The 21172-nt window shown below is 42.5% G+C and overlaps 1 protein-coding gene across 9 annotated transcripts in view; it reads left to right on the top strand.

The window, feature by feature from the left end:
• LOC139375083 (ral GTPase-activating protein subunit alpha-1-like) overlaps window positions 1-21172 on the top strand; it is an 86059-nt gene that overhangs the window by 8476 nt on the left and 56411 nt on the right. For 7 of the 9 annotated variants that reach the window (XM_071116517.1, XM_071116511.1, XM_071116515.1 and 4 more), the window contains exons 2-7: window positions 17411-17521; window positions 17612-17661; window positions 18926-18983; window positions 19497-19540; window positions 19774-19951; window positions 20182-20297. In XM_071116517.1, the coding sequence (XP_070972618.1) occupies window positions 17411-17521; window positions 17612-17661; window positions 18926-18983; window positions 19497-19540; window positions 19774-19951; window positions 20182-20297 (557 nt within the window). The remainder of the gene's footprint in view (window positions 1-17410; window positions 17522-17611; window positions 17662-18925; window positions 18984-19496; window positions 19541-19773; window positions 19952-20181; window positions 20298-21172) is intronic. The other 2 variants (XM_071116518.1, XM_071116516.1) reach the window with 1 other exon arrangement.

Genomic DNA, 21172 nt, shown 5'->3' with positions numbered 1-21172 from the left:
AATCTTTGCAGATTCTGAAACTTCAGAGTGTTTTCTTTCCAAAACTGTCAAGAATATGCATAGTCGAGCATCTTTTCGTGACAAAATATCGCGCTTAAAACGGGAACGTTTTTTATCCAAAAATGAAATAGCGCCCCTAGAGATCTAAGAGGTTAATAGCATTCTCACTTAAGTGTTCCTTTTGTTCATGTGGGAAAGGGCAGTGTGGAGTGCAATAGAGATTGCATCATCTGTGGATTAGTTGGGGCGGTATGCAAATTGGAGTGGGTCTAGGGTTTCTGGGATAATGGTGTTGTGAGCCATGACCAGCCTTTCAAAGCAAGTAGTCATTTAGGCAGGTTACCTTAGTGTTCTTGGGCACAGGCACTATGGTGGTCTGCTTAAAACATGTTGGTATTACGGACAGGGAGAGGTTGAAAATGTCAGTGAAGACACTTGCTAGTTGGTCAGCGCATGCTCGGAGTACATGTCCTGGTAATCCGTCACCCTGCGGCCTTGTGAATGTTGACCTGTTTAAAGGTCTTACTCACATCAACTGCAGAGAGCGTGATTACACGGTTGTCCAGAACAGCTGATGCTCTCATGTATGTTTCAGTGTTACTTGCCTCAAAGCGAGCATATAAGTTATTTAGCTTGTCTGGTAGGCTTGTGTCACTGGGCAGCTCTCGGCTGTGCTTCCCCATGTAGTCTGTAATAGTTTGCAAGCCCTGCCACATCCGACAAGCGTCGGCGCCAGTGTAGTACGATTCGATCTTATTCCTGTATTGACACTTTGCCTGGTTGATGGTTCGTCGGCAGCTCTGCCCTTTAGTTCAGTGTGAATGTTGCCTGTAATCCATGGCTTCTGGTTTGGGTATGTACGTACAGTCACTGTGGGGACGACGTCAATGATGCACTTATTGATTAAGCCAATGACTGATGTGGTGTACTCCTCAATGCCATAGGAAGAATCCCGGAACATATTCCAGCCTGTGGTTTAGCATTTTTATAGACTGAGTCACTGGTGCTTCCTGCTTTAATTTTTGCTTGTAAGCAGGAATCAGGAGGGACACAATGAGAACACAATGGGAACACTCTGATCATGTTACTCGCCCTAGCAGAGCTAGTTAAGCAGTTTTCATGTTATCCAGAGTGTTGATGACTGTAACTGTGCTGCTTGCAACCATTTAATAATTATTTTTGGCAAAGTTTACTGACCCCAGCCATATTCAACGGGTGTTGAGCGCTCGTAAATTAATTATTCTGCGCTCTTGTACTCTCAGACGAGTGCTCTGAAATCGGAGTAGATAGCTAGAATGAATTTACGAAAGCACCCGAATGTCCATTGAGAACGCACAAAGACTATACCATTTCGCTAAGCTAAGAATGATGGGAATAATCAAGTCAATAAACGTTAAGTAGTTAGTTAGCCTATAGTTAATATACTGGCAAGTTTGATGTATAAGTAGCCAACTAACATTACCGTTAGGTAGCTAGCTAGCAAACGGTACATACTGCTGTAATGATATGTTATGTGGTTCGTAAAGACGACGTAGCAAACCAATTGTAAGCCAACATAACGTCATTACATTACTCAATATTTTCTTAACATTTGTCACAAATTCATTGCTTTAAGTAATTATATCTACTCTTGTTGTACTTCGGCTGCATATTTTCCACCAATTTCAAATCTAAAAACAATGTGAAGCCTGCGTGTATACTTCATATTTTGACTAATTTAGTATGACATCCGGGAACTTTTGACATACTATGATCAATAAGCATACCATGTACTCAATCCACGTCACAAATAGTACAGTTAGTGCAGTTAGTATGAGTATTCAAACACAGCTCAAGTCCCAGAATCACTCTTATCATGGAATTGCAATACTATATTCTCAAAGGGTCCTGAGTTTAAAGCCACAATCCCCTTTGTTGCATGGCATGTTCCAAGGCCTTTTTTGATATGCTCTTGAGTGGAAATGAGTAGATGGTTGAATGATGCTGGTTTTGCAGTAGCTCTGAAAATGATGAAAGCTTCATGGCATTGTGACTTGTGAGTGAAACATTGCAGTTCCATCTCATGAACCCATTTCCTCTATTGTGTTCAATGCCGTTACCAGGTTTCCTGTTTCCATTGTCCCCCAGTACAGCAACTGCTATGGGAGTACAGACTGTCATCGTGTCACTGTGCTGCTGTGCCAATAGCAGAGGTTGGAGAGGCGTGTGTGCTGCTGAGAAACAACAGCCACATGCTGTGTAATAATGTAATGTTTTAAATGAGATGTTAGGCCTAGCGTTTCATCTTATTGGTTGTTGATGAATTAAGAAAACATTGTCGGTTAATTCATGTAAAACTATAGGCTAATATCACAACTGTAGTATCTAGCAAAAATACGTTAATTGTGACAGTCTAAAGACATGACTTGAGTGCTGTGCTTTAGCTAGGGAACTGTAAATGCACATTTTATTTAGAAAGTAGAGGTATTGTTCCCTGAATTTTTTTTTTTTGTGCTGCACACAGTGTACACCTTCAGTGGCTTCAGTTTGCCAAGGAGGAGGGAGTAGGCTAGGAACTGCACTCTGGAAAGTGGGATTTGTGTGCCCTGACACGCACACTATCCATGGGGAATTTCAGGCCCAGATAAGAATCACGCAATCATGTTGAGGATATAGGCTCGGCCTAATAGAGAGAAGTGTGGCTACCTGACCATAATGGCAGCTGAGCAACAGAGGACAAGCTTCGGGCATGACGCCACACAATGTGTAACCTATGTCAGTGTTTCCTGTAGCTTAATCCACATCCAGGGCTTCTTTAAAGTAACTGTCCAGTGTTTCCTGATTTCTATGAAATATGAACCTACAATAAATAACAATGTGAGTAAAATTGTTTTCCTTCCAAAATATTGCAATTAACTATGTTTAGAAATTTGCTTTTCTGTGTTGGAATGGTGTTGGTGTACCCCAACAATAGAATGGTTAGGGTGTATATCGGTCATTGAAAATATTTGTGCAAGTGGACTGCTAATCAGACTGCATCCTCCTCAGGAGGATGACATCATCCTTTTAGGAAATAGCAAGCTTTTTTAGAATCTCTCTTTTTGAGATACACATTTGAGGTGGGGAACTTTAAGTTTTTTTTTTTTCTCGAATTCATGCTTTGGCCACATGCGTATGGGATGAGTCAACAACATTCGGGTATGTGTTAACAGAGTATACATTTTTTTAAAGTGAGATTTTCACAGGACAGTTTCTTTAACCAAAATCTTCAATAGAAAGATACTAATAGAGGGGTGGGGCGATAGTTATCAAATGTCGATAATTTCAAGCAGCAGTAGGCTAAACATTATGGCAACTTGCAAGTGGTAGCCTAACTCAGAACAACATCTGCCTGTCTGTGTCTTTGGGAATGAGGAGTTGATAATGTCAAGTCAATGCCCTGTCCTTTATTTCCTTTTATTTACAGTCAGATGCTGTTTAATTCTATTAGCCTATCAGCCAGCAGCTCTAGACAACAGTGGACATCACGCTACCAAATTGAGGCTATAACAAACAATCCAATGAGCTCAAGATTATTATTATTATGATATCTTGAAGTTTTGCTATTTCATAAAATGAATGGGGCCCTCTTCTGTTGTATATGTAACTACCATAATCTGTGTCCCAAATGTCACCTATTTCCCTATACAGTGCAGAACCATATGGCCTCTGGTCAAAGTAGTTCACTGTATAGGCAATAGGGGGGCATTTGGGTGCAGCTATAGTGTTGTCGGAGCCAGGCACTGGTCTGAATGCATCATTTAGGTTTGAATGGCCCATGGTACTAGTACTACCACCATGTCAAAAGAACAAATCCAGACAGACAATGTGTATGGTTGGACCTAGTCAATGTTCCTAATCGCAGTAGTATATCTGTGTGCTATAGACAAAGGCTTGGCATAGCTTAGTGCTGCTGACTACATCCTTCATGTAAACATGACCAGGGAGAGAGAAGGAGAGAGCAGGCCATTAGTCTCTCCTAAGTGTTCTTACCCGCCTGACGCTGCTCTCTTCCACAAACTGTGTGCTTCCCAAATGGCACACTATTCCCTATTGTGCACTACTTTTGACCAGAGTTCTAGGTCAAAAGTTATGAATAGGGTGCCATTTTAGATGCAGTCACTAGCCTATCTGATAAGGAGACTTTTCTCTTCCGTGTGTTCTATTTTGGAGGTGGAATAGTGGTTCTGCCTGTTGCTATCTCAGCAGAGAAAGTCAACAAGAACATGTCCCCTTCCTTCCCCAAGCTTGGCTATTGTTCAGGGCGGAACAGTTCTGGCACACAACTGGGCCAGCTGAGGAAGCTGGATTTTGAGAGCGGGGTTCCGTTTTAAATCGAATCAAACCAAATGTATTGAATAGCCCTTCTTACATCAGCTGATATCTATAAGTGCTGTACAGAAACCCAGCCTAAAACCCTAAACAGCAAGCAATACAGGTGTAGAAGCACGGTGGCCAGGAAAAACTCCCTAGAAAGGCCAAAACCTAGGAAGAAACCTAGAGAGGAACCAGGCTATGAGGGGTGGCCAGTCCGCTTCTGGCTGTGCGGGGTGGAGATTATAACAGAACATGGCCAAGATGTTCAAATGTTCATAAATTACCTGCATGGTCAAATAATAGTAATCACAGTGAACAGGTCAGGGTTCCATAGCCGCAGGCAGAACAGTTGAAACTGGAGCAGCAGCACGGCCAGGTGGACTGGGGACAACAAGGAGTCATCATGCCAGGTAGTCCTGAGGCATGGTCCTAGGGCTCAGGTCCTCCGAGAGAGAAAGAAAGAGAGAATTAAAGAGAGCATACTTAAATTCACGCAGGACACATGATAAGACACTAGAAATACTCCACACACACAAACTACTGCAGCATAAATACTGGAGGCTGAGACAGGAGGGGTCAGGTGACACTGGCCCCATCCGATGATACACCCGGACAGGGCCAATCAGGCAGGATATAACCCTACCCACTTTGCCAAAGCACAGCCCCCACACCACTAGAGGGATATCTTCAACCACCAACTTATCATCCTGAGACGAGGCCGAGTATCACCCATAAAGATCTCCGCCACGGCACACCCCAAGGGGGGCGCCAACCCAGACAGGAAGACCGTCAGTGACTCAACCCACTCAAGTGACGCACCCCTCCTAGGGGCGGCATGGAAAAGCACCAGTAAGCCAGTGACTCAGCCCCTGTAATAGGGTTAGAGGCAGAGAATCCCAGTGGAGAGAGGGGAACTGGCCAGGCAGAGACAGCAAGGGCAATTCGTTGCTCCAGTGCCTTTCTGTTCACCTTCACACTTCTGGGCCAGACTACCCTTATCTCAGCTCGCTGGTCACCATAGCATCACCCACCTGTAGCACGCGCCCCAGCAGGTATATCTCTCAAAACCAATTCTTCCTTTGGCCGCCTCTCCTTCCAGTTCTCTGCTGCCAATGACTGGAACGAACTACAAAAATCTCTGAAACTGGAAACACTTATCTCCCTCACTAGCTTTAAGCACAAACTGTCAGAGCAGCTCACAGATTACTGCACCTGTACATAGCCCACCTATAATTTAGCCCAAACAACTACCTCTTTCCCTACTTTATTTATTTTGCTCCTTTGCACCCCATTATTTTTATTTCTACTTTGCACATTCTTCCACTGCAAATCTACCATTCCAGTGTTTTACTTTCTATATTGTATTTACTTCGCCACCATGGCCTTTTTTTTGTCTTTACCTCCCTTATCTCACCTCATTTGCTCACATCGTATATAGACTTGTTTATACTGTATTATTGACTGTATGTTGGTTTTACTCCATGTGTAACTCTGTTGTTGTATGTGTCGAACTGCTTTGCTTTATCTTGGCCAGGTCGCAATTGTAAATGAGAACTTGTTCTCAACTTGCCTACCTGGTTAAATAAAGGTGGAAAAAATAAATAAAATAGGACCTACTGAAGAGATGAGTCTTTAATAACGACTCAAAGGTTGAGACCGAGTCTGCATCTCTCACATGGGTAGGCAGACCATTCCATAAAATTTGAGCTCTATAGGAGAAAGCCCTGCCTCCAGCTGTTTGCTTAGAAATTCTAGGGACAATTAGGAGGCCTGCGTCTTGTGACCGTAGCGTACGTGTAGGTAATGTTACGGCAGGACCAAATCAGAAAGATGGGTAGGAGCAAGCCCATGTAATGCTTTGTAGGTTAGCAGTAAAACCTTGAAATCAGCCCTTGCCTTAACAGGAAGCCAGTGTAGGGAGGCTAGCACTGGAGCAATATGATCATATTCTTTGGTTCTAGTCAGGATTCTAGCAGCCGTATTTAGCACTAACTGAGGTATATTTATTGCTTTATCCGGGTAGCTGGAAAGTAGAGCATTGCAGTAGTCTAACCAAGAAGTAACAAAAGCATGGGTTAATTTTTCTGCATAATTTTTGCATAGAACATTTCTGATTTTTGCAATGTTACGTAGATGGAAAAAAGCTGCCCTTGAAACAGGGTTGATATGTTCGTCAAAAGAGAGATCAGGGTCCAGAGTAACGCTGAGGTCCTTCACAGTTTTATTTGAGACGACTGTAGAACCATCAAGATTAATTGTCAGATTCAACAGAATATCTCTTCTTCTTGGGACCTAGAACAAGCATCTCTGTTTTGTCTGAGTTTAAAAGTAGAAATTTGCAGCCATCCACTTCCTTATGTCTGAAACACAGGCTTCCAGCGAGGGCAATTTTGGGGCTTCACTATGTTTCATTGAAATGTACAGCTGTGTGTAATTCGCTTAGCAGTGAAGGTTAACATTATGTTTTCGAATGACATCCACAAGAGGTAAAATATATAGTGAAAACAATAGTGGTCCTAAAACGGAACCTTGAGGAACACCGAAATTTACAGTTGATTTGTCAGAGATTTCACAGAGACAAACTGATATCTTTCCGACAGATAAGATCTAAACCAGGCCAGAACTTGTCCGTGTAGACCAATTTTGGGTTTCCAATCTCTCCAAAAGAGTGTGGTGATCGATGGTATCAAAAGCAGCACTAAGGTCTAGGAGCACGAGGACAGATGCCATTAAAAGGTCATTTACCACCTTCACAAGTGCAGTCTCAATGCTATGATGGGGTCTAAAACCAGACTGAAGCATTTTGTATACATTGTTTGTCTTCAGGAAGGCAGTGAGTTGCTGCGCAACAGCCTTTTCTAAAAATGTTGAGAGGAATGGAAGATTCGATATAGGCCGATAGTTTTTTATATTTTCTGTGTCAAGGTTTGGCTTTTTCAAGAGAGGCCTTATTACTGCCACTTTTAGTGAGTTTGGTACACATCCGGTGGATAGAGAGCTGTTTATTATGTTCAACATAGGAGGGCCAAGCACAGGAAGCAGCTCTTTCAGTAGTTTAGTTGGAATAGGGTCCAGTATGCAGCTTGAAGGTTTAGAGGCCATGATTATTTTCATCATTGGTCAAGAGATATAGTACCAAAACACTTGAGCGTCTCTCTTGATCCTAGGTCCTGGCAGAGTTGTGCAGACTCAGGACAACTGAGCTTTGAAGGAATACCTAGATTTAAAAAGGAGTCCGTAATTAGCTTTCTAATAATCATGATCTTTTCCTCAAAGAAGTTCATGAATTTATTACTGCTGAAGTGAAAGCCATCCTCACTGGGGAATGCTGCTTTCTAGTTAGCTTTGTGACAGTATCAAAAATACATTTCGGATTGTTCTTAATTGAGGAAAATAAGTTGGAAAAATAGGACGATCGAGGAGCAGTAAGGGCTCATCGATACTGCACGGTACTGTCTTTCCAAGCTAGTCGGAAGACTAGCGCCATTTCCGTTCCAATTTTCTGGAAGCTTGTTTCAGAGCACGGGTATTTTCTGTATACCAGGGAGCAAGTTTCTTATGACAAATGTTTTTGGTTTTTAGGGGTGTGACTGCATCTAGGCTATTGCGCAAGGTTAAATTGAGTTCCTCAGTTAGGCGGTCAACTGATTTTTGTCCTCTGATGTCCTTGGGTAGATGGAGGGAGTCTGGAAGGGCAACAAGGAATCTTTGGGTTGTCTGAGAATTTATAGCACGACTTTTGATGCTCCTTGGTTGGGGACTGAGCAGATTATTTGTTGCGATTGTAAATTTAATAAAATGGTGGTCTGATAGTCCAGGATTATGAGGAAAAACATTAAGATTCACAACATTTATTCCATGGGACAAAACTGGGTCCAGAGTATGACTGTGGCAGTGAGTAGGGCCGAAGACATGTTGGACAAAACAGTTCCTCAGTGAGGCCTATGGCCCAGAAGGCCTGTAAACAGTAGCTAGAAAAAGTGATTGAGTAGGCTGCATAGATTTCATGACTAGAAGCTCAAAAGATGAAAACGTTGTGTTTTTTTCTGTAAATTGACATTTGCGATCGTATATGTTAGCAACACCTCCGCATTTGCGGGATGCGCGGGGTATATGGTCACTAGTGTACCTAGGAGGTGAGGCCTCATTTAACACAGTAAATTCATCAGGCTTAAGCCATGGTTCAGTCAGGCCAATCACATCAAGATTATGATCAGTGATTAGTTCATTGACAATAACTGCCTTGGAAGTGAGGGATCTAACATTAAGTAGCCCTATTTAGAGATGTGATGTTTTAATGATTGTGTGTGTGTGTGTGTGTGTGAACTTCAATTTGGAAGATAGTTAATATTCCTATTGACAAGAATACTTTCTGACAAGTGTAGCTCTTCAGTCAGTTCATGTCAAAATTAGTTACTGATGTCACCTTTGGGCCAAGATGTTTTTTTTTTCCATGTTGGATATGTCTCAGCCGTTCTTTGTAGAGGTCGACCGATTTATGATTTTTCGACGCCGATACCGATTATTGGAGGACCAAAAAAGCCGATACCGATTAATCAGCCGATCTTTAAAAAATAAATGTATTTGTAATAATGACAATTACAACAATACTGAATGAACACTTATTTTAACTTAATATAATACATCAATAAAATCAATTTAGCCTCAAGTACATAATGAAACATGTTCAATTTGGTTTAAATAATGCAAAATCAGTGTTGGAGAATAATGTAAAAGTGCAATATGTGCTATGTAAGAAAGCTAACGTTTAAGTTCCTTGCTCAGAACATGAAAACATATGAAAGCTGGTGGTTCCTTTTAACATGAGTCTTCAATATTCCCAGGTAAGAAGTTTTAGGTTGTAGTTGTTATAGGAATTATAGGACTATTTCCCTCTACCATTTGTATTTCATATACAGTGGGGCAAAAAAGTATTTAGTCAGCCACCAATTGTGCAAGTTCTCCCACTTAAAAAGATGAGAGGCCTGTAATTTTTATCATAGGTACACTTCAACTATGACCGACAAAATTAGAAAAAAACCCAGAAAATCACATTGTAGGATTTTTAATGAATTTATTTGCAAATTATGGTGAAAAATAAGTATTTGGTCACCTGCAAACGAGCAAGATTCCTGGCTCTCACAGACCTGTAACTTCTTCTTTAAGAGGCTCCTCTGTCCTCCACTCGTTACCTATATTAATGGCACCTGTTTGAACTTGTTATCAGTATAAAAGACACCTGTCCACAACCTCAAACAGTCACACTCCAAACTCCACTATGGCCAAGACCAAAGAGCTGTCAAAGGACACCAGAAACAAAATTGTAGACCTGCACCAGGCTGGGAAGACTGAATCTGCAATAGGTAAGCCGCTTGGTTTGAAGAAATCAACTGTGGGAGCAATTATTAGGAAATGGAAGACATACAAGACCACTGATAATCTCCCTCGATCTGGGGCTCCACACAAGATTTCATCCCGTGGGATCAAAATGATCGCAAGAACGGTGAGCAAAAATCCAAGAACCACACGGGGGGACCTAGTGAATGACCTGCAGAGAGCTGGGACCAAAGTAACAAAGCCTACCATCAGTAACACACTACGCCGACAGGGACTCAAATCCTGCAGTGCCAGACGTGTCCCCCTGCTTAAGCCAGTACATGTCCAGGCCCGTCTGAAGTTTGCTAGAGAGCATTTGGATGATCCAGAAGAAGATTGGGAGAATGTCATATGGTCAGATGAAACCAAAATAGAACCTTTTGGTAAAAAAAGTGTTTGGAGGACAAAGAATGCTGAGTTACATCCAAAGAACACCATACCTACTGTGAAGCATAGGGGTGGAAACATCATGCTTTGGGGCTGTTTTTCTGCAAAGGGACCAGGACGACTGATCCGTGTAAAGGAAAGAATGAATGGGGCCATGTATCGTGAGATTTTGAGTGAAAACCTGCTTCCATCAGCAAGGGCATTGAAGATGAAACGTGGCTGGGTCTTTCAGCATGACAATGATCCCAAACACACCGCCCGGGCAACGAAGGAGTGGCTTTGTAAGAAGCATTTCAAGGTCCTGGAGTGGCCTAGCCAGTCTCCAGATCTCAACCCAATAGAAAATCTTTGGAGGGAGTTGAAAGTCCGTGTTGCCCAGCAACAGCCCCAAAACATCACTGAGATCTGCATGGAGGAATGGGACAAAATACCAGCAACAGTGTGTGAAAACATTGTGAAGACTTACAGAAAACATTTGACCTCTGTCATTGCCAACAAAGGGTATATAACAAAGTTTTGAGATAAGTATTTGGTCAATAACAAAAGTTTATTTTCCACCATAATTTGCAAATAAATTCATAAAAAATCCTACAATGTGATTTTCTGGATTCTTTTTTCTCATTTTTTTCTGTCATAATTGAAGTGTACCTATGATGAAAATTACAGGCCTCTCATCTTTTTAAGTGGGAGAACTTGCACAATTGGTGGCTGACTAAATACTTTTTTGCCCCACTGTGCCTCTGATTATTAGATGTTCGTATAGGCACTTTAGTATTGCCAGTGTATCAGTATAGCTTCCGTCCCTCTCCTCGCTCCTCCATGGGCTCAAACCAGCAACACAACAACAACAGCCACCCTCGAAGCAACATTACCCATGCAGAGCAAGGGGAACAACTACTAGACGGCTCAGAGCGAATGACGTTTGAAACGCTATTAGCGCGCGCTAACTAGCTAGCCATTTCACTTCGGTTAAACTTTTTATTTTTTATTTCACCTTTATTTAACCAGGTAGGCTAGTTGAGAACAAGTTCTCATTTGCAACTGCGACCTGGCCAAGATAAGGCATAGCAGTGTGAACAGACAACACAGAGTTACACATGGAGTAAACAATTAACAAGTCAATAATACAGTAGAAAAAAAGAGTCTATATACATTGTGTGCAAAAGGCATGAGGAGGTAGGCGAATAATTACAATTTTGCAGATTAACACTGGAGTGATAAATGATCAGATGGTCATGTACAGGTAGAGATATTGGTGTGCAAAAGAGCATAAAATAAAATAAATAAAAACAGTATGGGGAGGAGGTAGGTAAAAATGGGTGGGCTATTTACCGATAGACTATGTACAGCTGCAGCGATCGGTTAGCTGCTCACATAGGAGGTGTTTGAAGTTGGTGAGGGAGATCCTGGTTGAAGACAGCGGAGGTGTATTTGGAGGGCCAGTTGGTCAAGATGACATCTATGCCCTTGTATACAGATTTAGGGTTGTACCTGGTGGGTTCCTTGATGATTTGTGTGCGATTGAGGGCATCTAACTTAGATTGTAGGACTGCAGGGGTGTTAAGCATATCCCAGTTTAGGTCACCTAACAGAACAAACTCTGAAGCTAGATAGGGGGCGATCAGTTCACAAATGGTGTCCAGGGCACAGCTGGGAGCTGAGGGGGGTCGGTAGCAGGCGGCAACAGTGAGAGACTTATTTCTGGAGAGAGTAATTTTTCAAATTAGTAGTTCGATCTGTTTGGGTATGGACCTGGAAAGTATGACATTACTTTGCAGGCTATCTCTGCAGTAGACTGCAACTCCTCCCCCTTTGGCTGTTCTATCTTGACGGAAAATGTTATAGTTGGGTATGGAAATCTCAGAATTTTTGGTGGCCTTCCTGAGCCAGGATTCAGACACGGCAAGGACATCAGGGTTAGCAGAGTGTGCTAAAGCAGTGAGTAAAACAAACTTAGGGAGGAGGCTTCTGATGTTGACATGCATGAAACCAAGGATTTTTCGATCACAGAAGTCAACAAATGAGGGTGCCTGGGGACATGCAGGGCCTGGGTTTACCTCCACATCACCCGCGGAACAGAGGAGGAGTAGTATGAGGGTACGGCTAAAGGCTATCAAAACTGGTCGCCTAGAGCGTTGGGGACAGAGAGTAAAAGGAGCAGATTTCTGGGCATGGTAGAATATATTCAGGGCATAATGCGCAGACAGGGGTATGGTGGGGTGCGGGTACAGCGGAGGTAAGCCCAGGCACTGGGTGATGATGAGAGAGGTTGTATGTCTGGACATGCTGGTTGTAATGGGTGAGGTCATCGCATGTGTGGGAGGTGGGACAAAGGAGGTATCAGGTGTATGAAGAGTGGAACTAGGGGCTCCATTGTAAACTAAAACAATAACTAACCTTAACAACAGTATACAAGGCATATTGACATTTGAGAGAGACAAACAGTGAGGTATACAGTAATCACAGGTGTTGAATTGGGAGAGCTAGCTAAACAGTAGGTGAGACAACAACAGCTAATCAGCTAGCACAACAACAGCGCAATGCTTGACGCACAACGAAGAGCTGCTGGCAAAACTCATGAAAGTGCTGTTTGAATTAATGTTTACGCGCCTGCATCTGCCTACCACCGCTCAGTCAGATACTTAGATACTTGTATGCTTGTATGCTCAGTCAGATTATATGCAACGCAGGACATGCTAGATAATATCTAGTAATATCATCAACCATGTGTAGTAAACTAGTGATTATGATGGTTTTTTAAAAGATAAGTTTAATGCTAGCTAGCAACTTACCTTGGCTTACTGCGTTCGCGTAACAGGCAGTCTCCTTGTGGAGTGCAACGAGAGAGAGGCAGGTCGTTATTGGTTTGGACTAGTTAACTGTACGGTTGCAAGATTGGATCCCCCGAGCTGACAAGGTGAAAATCTGTCCTTCTGTCCCTGAACAAGGCAGTTAACCTACCGTTCCTAGGCCGTCATTGAAAATAAGAATGTGTTCTTAACTGACTTGCCTAGTTAAATAAAGGTCTAAAAATCGGCGCCCAAAAATACCAATTTCCAATTGTTATAACTTGAAATCGGTCCTAATTAATCGGCCATTCCGATTAATCGGTCGACCTCTAGTTCTTTGCCTTGCACCCGTCTCAAGCTGAACCTCCGTCTGTCCTGGCTTTTCTCTGAAGTAACGGAAGGCTTATGGCCCAGAGGAAGCGACAGCAGGCTGGTCATGGGATGCATGGAGAGGTGTTGCAGGGATGGAGATGGACTGTCATAGAGTGGCGTTGGGGTTAGGTTGTTTAGGAGAAGTGTCTGAGCTCTGTGTAATGTTACTATAATGGTAGCCTACACATATTAACTTGTTCAGTTCAGAGTCTGTCCCAACAGTTATGTGAGATATGCGCCATATATCCCTTAGAGGTCAGAGAAGAGCTCTTGGAGCCTGTTGATGTGTCTGTGCGTGTGGCACCAGTGAGAGCGTTTCCAAAATCTGTCCTCAAGAAAAATTGGTTCTCAACTCCTGAGTCACTGCTGTAGGCCTAGTATTTTTCTAATTATTCAGACGAGGACAGAAATGACTGTTGGAAGCATTTTACAAAAGGTTAGCTAAATCACACATCCTCTCTTCCTGATTCATCCATCCTCTCCTCTCTGGGTCTGTTCAGGATTACAGGGGAAAATCATGTCACGGCGGATTTAAAAGCCTCTTCGCTGAGATTCTCCAGTGTTCCGTAAGACTGGAAAGAAAGGGAGGATGGATGCTTTTTCCTGTGTCTCCCTTTTCCTGTAGTGTTTTTCCACTGGCAAGCTTCTCAACACTGTCCTGGCAACGTCCTCCACAAGACCCTCCCTGGCTGATTAGTGTGTAAATTAATTTTGGATAGGCAGCAGGCAGATCCTCAAGGCTAATTTGTTGTTATACTGACCATCTGACACTCAGCCAGAGGTCAGAAGGCTTCTCTCCCTATGATCTGTGTGTATGTGTGTGTCAGGGTTTCCGTTAGCAAAATGTGGCACCGGACATTTGACTGACAGCATTGTAATTTACTGGACATTTTGAGAAATGTACCTGACCCCATATGCATTGGGTGCGTAACCAGATTACGGCATCCACCAACTGTACTCAGAATGGCAGAAATCACATTTAGATTATAGTAATTCATATTAACAGAACATACAAGTCGAGGATGCAACAATGTTCGGTCCGTCTTACCGAATTCTGATGCGCACTTTGAAGGTAATAGAATAACTGTCCACATTTACTTTTTCTCAGCCAACAAGATGAGTAACGAACAGAAAAATAAGTAGCCTCTGTTAGAGGTCGAACGATTAATCGGAATGGCCGATTTAATTGGGGCCGATTTCAAGTTTTCATAACATTTGGAAATCTGTATTTTTGGGCGTCGATTCCCGATTATTTTTTTAAAATGTCATAAAAAAAATAAAAAATTATACCTTTTATTTAACTAGGCAAGTCAGTTAAGAACACATTCTTATTTTCAATGACTGCCTAGGAACTGTGGGTTACCTGCCTTGTTCAGGGGCAGAACGACAGATTTTCACATTGTCAGCTCAGGGGTTCCAATCTTGCAACCGCAATGTTAACTAGTCCAACACTCTAACCATTGCACTCCACGAGTAGCCTGCCTGTTACGCGAATGCAGTAGAAGCCAAGGTAAATTGCTAGCTAGCATTAAACTTAACTTATAAAAAACAATCAATCATAATCACTAGTTATAACTACTAATCCAGTTTAGCAGGCAATATTAACCAGGTGAAATTGTGTCATTTCTCTTGCGTTCATTGCACTCAGTCAGGGTATATGCAACAGTTTGGGCTGCCTGGCTCATTGCGAACTAATTTGATAGAATTTTACGGAATTATGACATACATTGAAGGTTGTGCAATGTAACAAGAACATTTAGACTTAGGGATGCCACCCGTTAGATAAAATACAGAACGGTTCCGTATTTCACTGAAATAATAAATGTTTTGTTTTCGAAATGATAGTTTCCGGATTCAATCATATTAATGACCCAAAGCTCGTATTTCTGTGTGTTATTATGTTATAATTAAGTCTATGATTTGATAGAGCAGTCTGACTGAGCAGCAGCAGGCCCGTAATCATTCATTCAAACAGCACTTTAGTGCGTTTTGCCAGCAGCTCTTCGCAAGCACAGTGCTGTTTATGACTTCAAGCATATCAGCCTAATGGCTGGTGTAACCAATGTGAAATGACTAGCTAGTTAGCTGGGTGTGCGGTAATACTGTTTCAAACGTCACGCTTTTAGATTTGGAGTAGTTATTCCCCTTGCGCTGCAAGGGCCACAGCTTTTGTGGAGCGATGGGTAACGATGCTTCGAGTGTGGCTGTTGTCGATGTGTTCCTGGTTCGAGCCCAGGTAGGGGCGAGGAGGGGGACGGAATCTATACTGTTACACTGGCAATACTATAGTGCCTATAAGAACATCCAATAGTCAAAGGTATATGAAATACAAATGGTATAGAGAGAAATAGTCCTATAAATACTATATTAACTACAACCTAAAACCTCTTACCTTGGAATATTGAAGTTTCACGTTAAAAGGAACCACCAACTTTCATATGTTCTCATGTTCTGAGCAAGGAACTTAAACGTTAGCTTTTTTACATGGCACATATTTTACATGGCACACATTTTTACATGGCACATATTACTTTCTTCTCCAACACTTTGTTTTTGCATTATTAAAACCAAATTGAACATGTTTCATTATTTATTTGAGGCTAAATGGATTTTATTGATGTATTATATTAAGTTAAAATAAGTGTTCATTCAGTATTGTTGTAATTGTCATTATTACAAGTAAAAAAAATCATCTCATTTAATCGGTATCGGCTTATTTGGTCCTCCAATAATCGGTATCGGCGTTGAAAAATCATAATCGGTCGACCTCTAGCCTCTGTCGATGTACTATCCCCCATAGTAGAAAGGTGTACCAAACAGACTCTGGGACAGTTGTGGGACGATAGCCTAGATACCAAAAGCATACAACCAGTAGGCCTAGGCTACATAAAGAGAAGTTAAAAAGCGACGAGTCGGATGCACAAGATTGGAACATTTAGCTTAAAATGTTGATAAATTATTTCTTCACATAAGCGCACAAGGCAGTAGGCTTTGCATGAATGTTTGTTCCATAATGCAATTAATGGCAAAACACAGTTGTCAAAGCGCACGGCACATGCCAGCGGTTTCCTGTGACAGAGATGAAAACATCCAATAGTAATTTAGAAAGAAGTGAGATACAGTATGTAACAACTAGCATGGGTTGCTAATATGACTAGGATTGTGCATTTGGCTACTGGATGGTAAAATAATTGCCTCCATGGAAATTGTCTGATTTTGGCTAGGCTACTTTGAAGCAAGGTAAGAAATGCCTCATATGTAGTAAAACGTTCAGGATTCAAACAATTAAATACATGTTTTCAAAATGCATACGGCCTCCAGCTCATTGCAAAGTGGTGTGTGACGCACTAATGAAGCCTGCCTTCCGTTGCCTGTGTATTTGCTGTTTAAAATGCTGTAGCAGCAGCTCTCGCGCTGTCTGACAGATTTTCCGCTCAAAGACTATCTGTATGCCATACAAATGTGATAAATGGCCTGCATAACAAATATGCAGTCTATAGACACGGCAATTTAATTCCCCCAAATTATGCAATTGAACCTATAGACTGATAAGCATGACCAGTCAAATGTATTTCCATCAATGAATAGGTCAAAAAAATATTATTTCGCAATTTAATGTTTTTCTTCTTCTCAGACAATTGGCTGGCCGCAATTTTATTTATCGTCTTTTCTATAAAAAATATTGTCCAAAAGCCAGCTATTACCGGCTAACGGAACCCCTGGTGTGTGTGTGTGTGTGTGTGTGTGTGTGCGTGTGCCCACTCAGCCAGGACAGTGCCAGGGGTCCGGTGCCTCTGAGCGTTCACCCCTATTAACACCGTCTGTGTGTGTCACATGAGACCATAAACACTCATCGGTCAGTCGGTATTCTCTGAGCCTTGGCTTACGATGTCAAGGTCACATTGCTAAGTGTTTGTCCACCACTACCGTTGTTGTGGAAGTGTTGTGTTCTTTATTTGGGTTAATAGCCCCTCGAGGCGGATGGCTCTGACGTAATTGATAATGGGCGGGAAAATGACTGAGAATAAGCAGTGACTGGCTGACTCCACTTCAAAGTACAGTTATAGCTACAGTAGGGCCACAAGCTTGTTCTGACCATGTGACCTGACCCCTCTCGCGCTCTCTTGCTTTTTCTCTCACTCTCTCTGCAGAAAATGCTGAGTCGGGGGATCTGAAGCACTTCTTTGACCAGTACTACTCTCACATCTACTATGTGTTCTTTGAGAACTTTGTCACCATTGAAGTCAGTCTCAAACAAAAAGGTGAGAATACAAGGTCAAGAATACTGTGGTTTGTTGGCCTGACACCGGTATTGTTTAAGCCACTTCCTCACATTCACATCTCTTTTGTAGGTCACAAATCGCAAAGGGAAGAACTTGACTCCATTCTATTCATATTTGAGGTAAGACTGTTACTTCTGAAATATTGAGGGGTTGTTTTAAATGTCACAATTCTTGAGTGATGGCATTTGATTTGATTGGTCGATAATACACAGAATTCCTAGAAAGTAGAATGGAGTAGGTGTAACGGAGGGTTAGACTAAGCAGGTTAGTGTGTAGGCTACTGTAAATCAGAGATTAGGGTGCTTCTGAATGTTTTCTAAAGTTGGTTTGTCAACTCCTCAATCCCCATGTGTGAAATCTCCCCCAGACCTTGAGTGTGGAGCCATTGAAACACACACATACAGGCATATGCCTGGCCACGGGATGTTATTAGACTGGAGGCTACATTCATTGAGGCCTCGAGGCTTGTAGCGAGATGTTCTATTTAGATTTCAAGGATCTACATGATCTCACATCTCTCACTCACACTTTGACAATAAGTATTTAAGATGACTTCGTTGTTTAAGGCACGTGTGTGATATTTATAGACACATGCGTTGAACTGAGAGGCTGGTTTTTGGTCCAAACAAAATAGGTCTGTTTGCCAAACAGCTAATGTCCTTTTATCAGTTGACATGGGGTGTGAATGAGTCATGTGGCATTACATCTTCATAGTGTCATTACAGGGAGGGCCAAGTCCACATGCTGCAGTTGCATGTAAGCATTTCACTGTGCTGTTTTACACCTGCTGTATCATGTGCACATGACAAATAAACCTCACAACTAAGATCACTGCCAATTCCCTGAGAGAATTGAGTGTCCGAGTGACAGGGCTAAAGTACATTTACATTGTAATCTTTTAGCAGACGCTCTTATCCAGAGCGACTTACAGGAGCAATTATGGTTAAGTGCCTTGCTCAAGGGCACATCAGCAGATGTGTCCCCTAGTCGGCTCTGGGATTCAAACCAGCAACCTTTCAGTTACTGTCCTGGCCTCTTAACCGTTAGGCTGCCTGTTTCGGGTGTTGCAATGTGTGGGATTAGACAAACTATTGTAATGTAGGTTTATGTTCACCCCTCCCTCGTCTTTCTTTCAAAGATGTCCATGGGAAGGTGTGTCTTCAACTCACCTCTCCCAGGTTGCCTCATGGTCTTCTTCTTGAGATATCTACCGCTTAGCTGGTTACCTCATCCATAACAGAGGCGAGGCGTCTGACAGACTACTTGGATAATTGCCCATATATTCCACAACGAAGATAGATTATTTTTGTTTCAACACGATAGTAATACCGACACTGGCCTAAATACCGTTTCTGACTGTTGTAATTTATGTTCTGTTTACAGAAGATTCTGCAACTCCTACCAGAGCGAATACACGGACGATGGCAGTTCCACAGCATAGGTACATTTATACTAGGCCCTTGTACATGTTGTGCCATTGTGAGTGTGGACGTTTTTATCAGCTACCGTGTGTGGGAGTGCGTGGTTTTTTTTGTCTCTAGATTTGACCTAATCAGACATTTTGTCCCATGTGTTTGAAATCAGGTTAGGCCAGTTACATGGGTATTGGGCCCACGCACCCCTCCCTTGCCAATGTCTCTTAGTTCTGGCTGTAGCAAATTGATATCCTACATGATTTGTAACATGTGTTTGGAGTGAGAACGGAAGGAGAGTAGAGAGCAGCGCTGCCCTCTCCTCACCCCTCCACTAGGTGGTCTCTCCTTTTCCACTGCACTGAGACCACTGTGCAGTAGGATACAAAGGCCACCCAGAGAAAGACAGAGAATGCCATGGACCTGGGGATTAGGGTCTCCTAGGTCTGACCGAGTACTCTGACATGTGCTGTAGTACTGGGGGGGGGGGGGCTTGCTGGTTATTCATATTCTGGTTGATGTGAATTGTTCTTCCCTCACAGGCCTCATCCTAAAGAAGCTGTTGCACACTGGGAACTCTTTAAAGGTATATCAGATTGGTCCTTCACACGTCAGTAGCATAGCCAGTAGCCAACTTGCCTCTGATTGATGTACAACTTTTGTTTTTGTAATAGTCTTCCTGTTTTTCTGTTCTCTTCCTATTTTGCAATGGTGTTGACTGCTGTGGGCATTTGGTAATGGTATGCTCATAGAAATAGACTGGCTAGAGTCGATTTCTATGAGTATGTCCCTGACTGTCTCTCTCTTTCTCCCCTGTAGATCCGAAGGGAGGGTGTGCGTCTGTTCCTGTTATGGATGCAGGCCCTGCAGGGTAACGCACTGAGAGAGCAGCTATGGATATTTGCCTGTCTGATCCCAGGCTTCCCATCCCCTCAGTCAGAGCTGGGACCCCGTACCCTGGACAACCTGGTGAACCCTCCTCTCAGCCTTCAGGAGAGTCAGTATTAATGCTTTGTTTCTAAACCTGTTACCTTGTTTGTGACATGTTATTAGGAAGAAGCTTGAGGGCAACCCAACAAGTACTTCATATTCAAACTGATATGGCCAATTTCAAATTTAATGGTCATACAGGTACCAAATTATTGAACACGTAACTGTGGGTGTACCTCTCAAGGTGTTGATTCTGCTGCATTTGTTTCTTTCTCTTCCCTTCGTCCATTCCTTCAGCTCAAGTGACTCCAGAAGAGATCAGTCCCCTGGTTCCTCCACAGTCAGGGGATAAGGGCCAGGAAGACCTCACAGGATACTTTCTGGAGGCTCTTCTGAAATACATGGTAAACCAGGTACTCCTCCCTTTATTACTAACACTGCTAACATGCTTGGCGTGGATGCAGCATTACCTACTACCGACCGGCAAGCCTTTTGACATGGCCTTCTGTCTGTTTGCAAGCGCAAACGGTGGTAACCCCCTGAAAAGTGGCTTACGTCATTTTAAATAAGCTTGTGTAACGGAGTTAAGAACGTGCCGTAAAGGCCCGCTACTGCTAGCTGGAAATGTTGCGGATGGAGCCATCCAATCAGTACCGTTTTGGGTGGCTCAACCCATTACAACGTTGTCAAGGAGCACGGTCACGTGTGTTGCGAAGCAGAGGATCACTGGTTCAACCTCAGTTTGGTGAGGTTGGACAGTGGAATAAGCAACACACTGACCGCCATTACATTTTGCATCTGCATGCTTTCGCTGTAGTGTACTGTACGCTGACACACACTCACTGAGCTAATGGCTGTGCTGCTTTCTCTCTCCGTGGCTTTCCCAGACAATGCCTCCTCTCCCTGCATGTCTCTTATCCTGTCTGTTATTCTTTGTTTACAGTAGTCTCTTGTTGTGTTGAGGGTGTTCTCATGAAACCAGTTGTAACCATGGCAGTAGCAAATAGATTTAGAAAACCATGATGCATCTGCAACAATCAACTATCATTCTGAAGGCTAAGATGCTTAGTTTATGGTACAGTGTCTTATTTTAAATACACCAATTTTGTAAATTTCCACCCCAAATTCTCATTACCGAAATGTGTCCGGATTAAATTCTTCAGTTATTTTACACAATTTTACTTTAGAAAAACACAATGTTGCTGTGTTTTGTCCATAAATCATAAAAATTGTATACTAGTTGAAGTTTACATTAAACTATAATTTTTAAGTAAAAAAAGTCTGGTCG

The sequence above is a fragment of the Oncorhynchus clarkii genome, chromosome 19 (assembly GCF_045791955.1).
Source record: "Oncorhynchus clarkii lewisi isolate Uvic-CL-2024 chromosome 19, UVic_Ocla_1.0, whole genome shotgun sequence".
Taxonomy (NCBI): Eukaryota; Metazoa; Chordata; class Actinopteri; order Salmoniformes; family Salmonidae; genus Oncorhynchus; species Oncorhynchus clarkii.
This window is presented reverse-complemented; position numbering and strand designations above follow the sequence as displayed.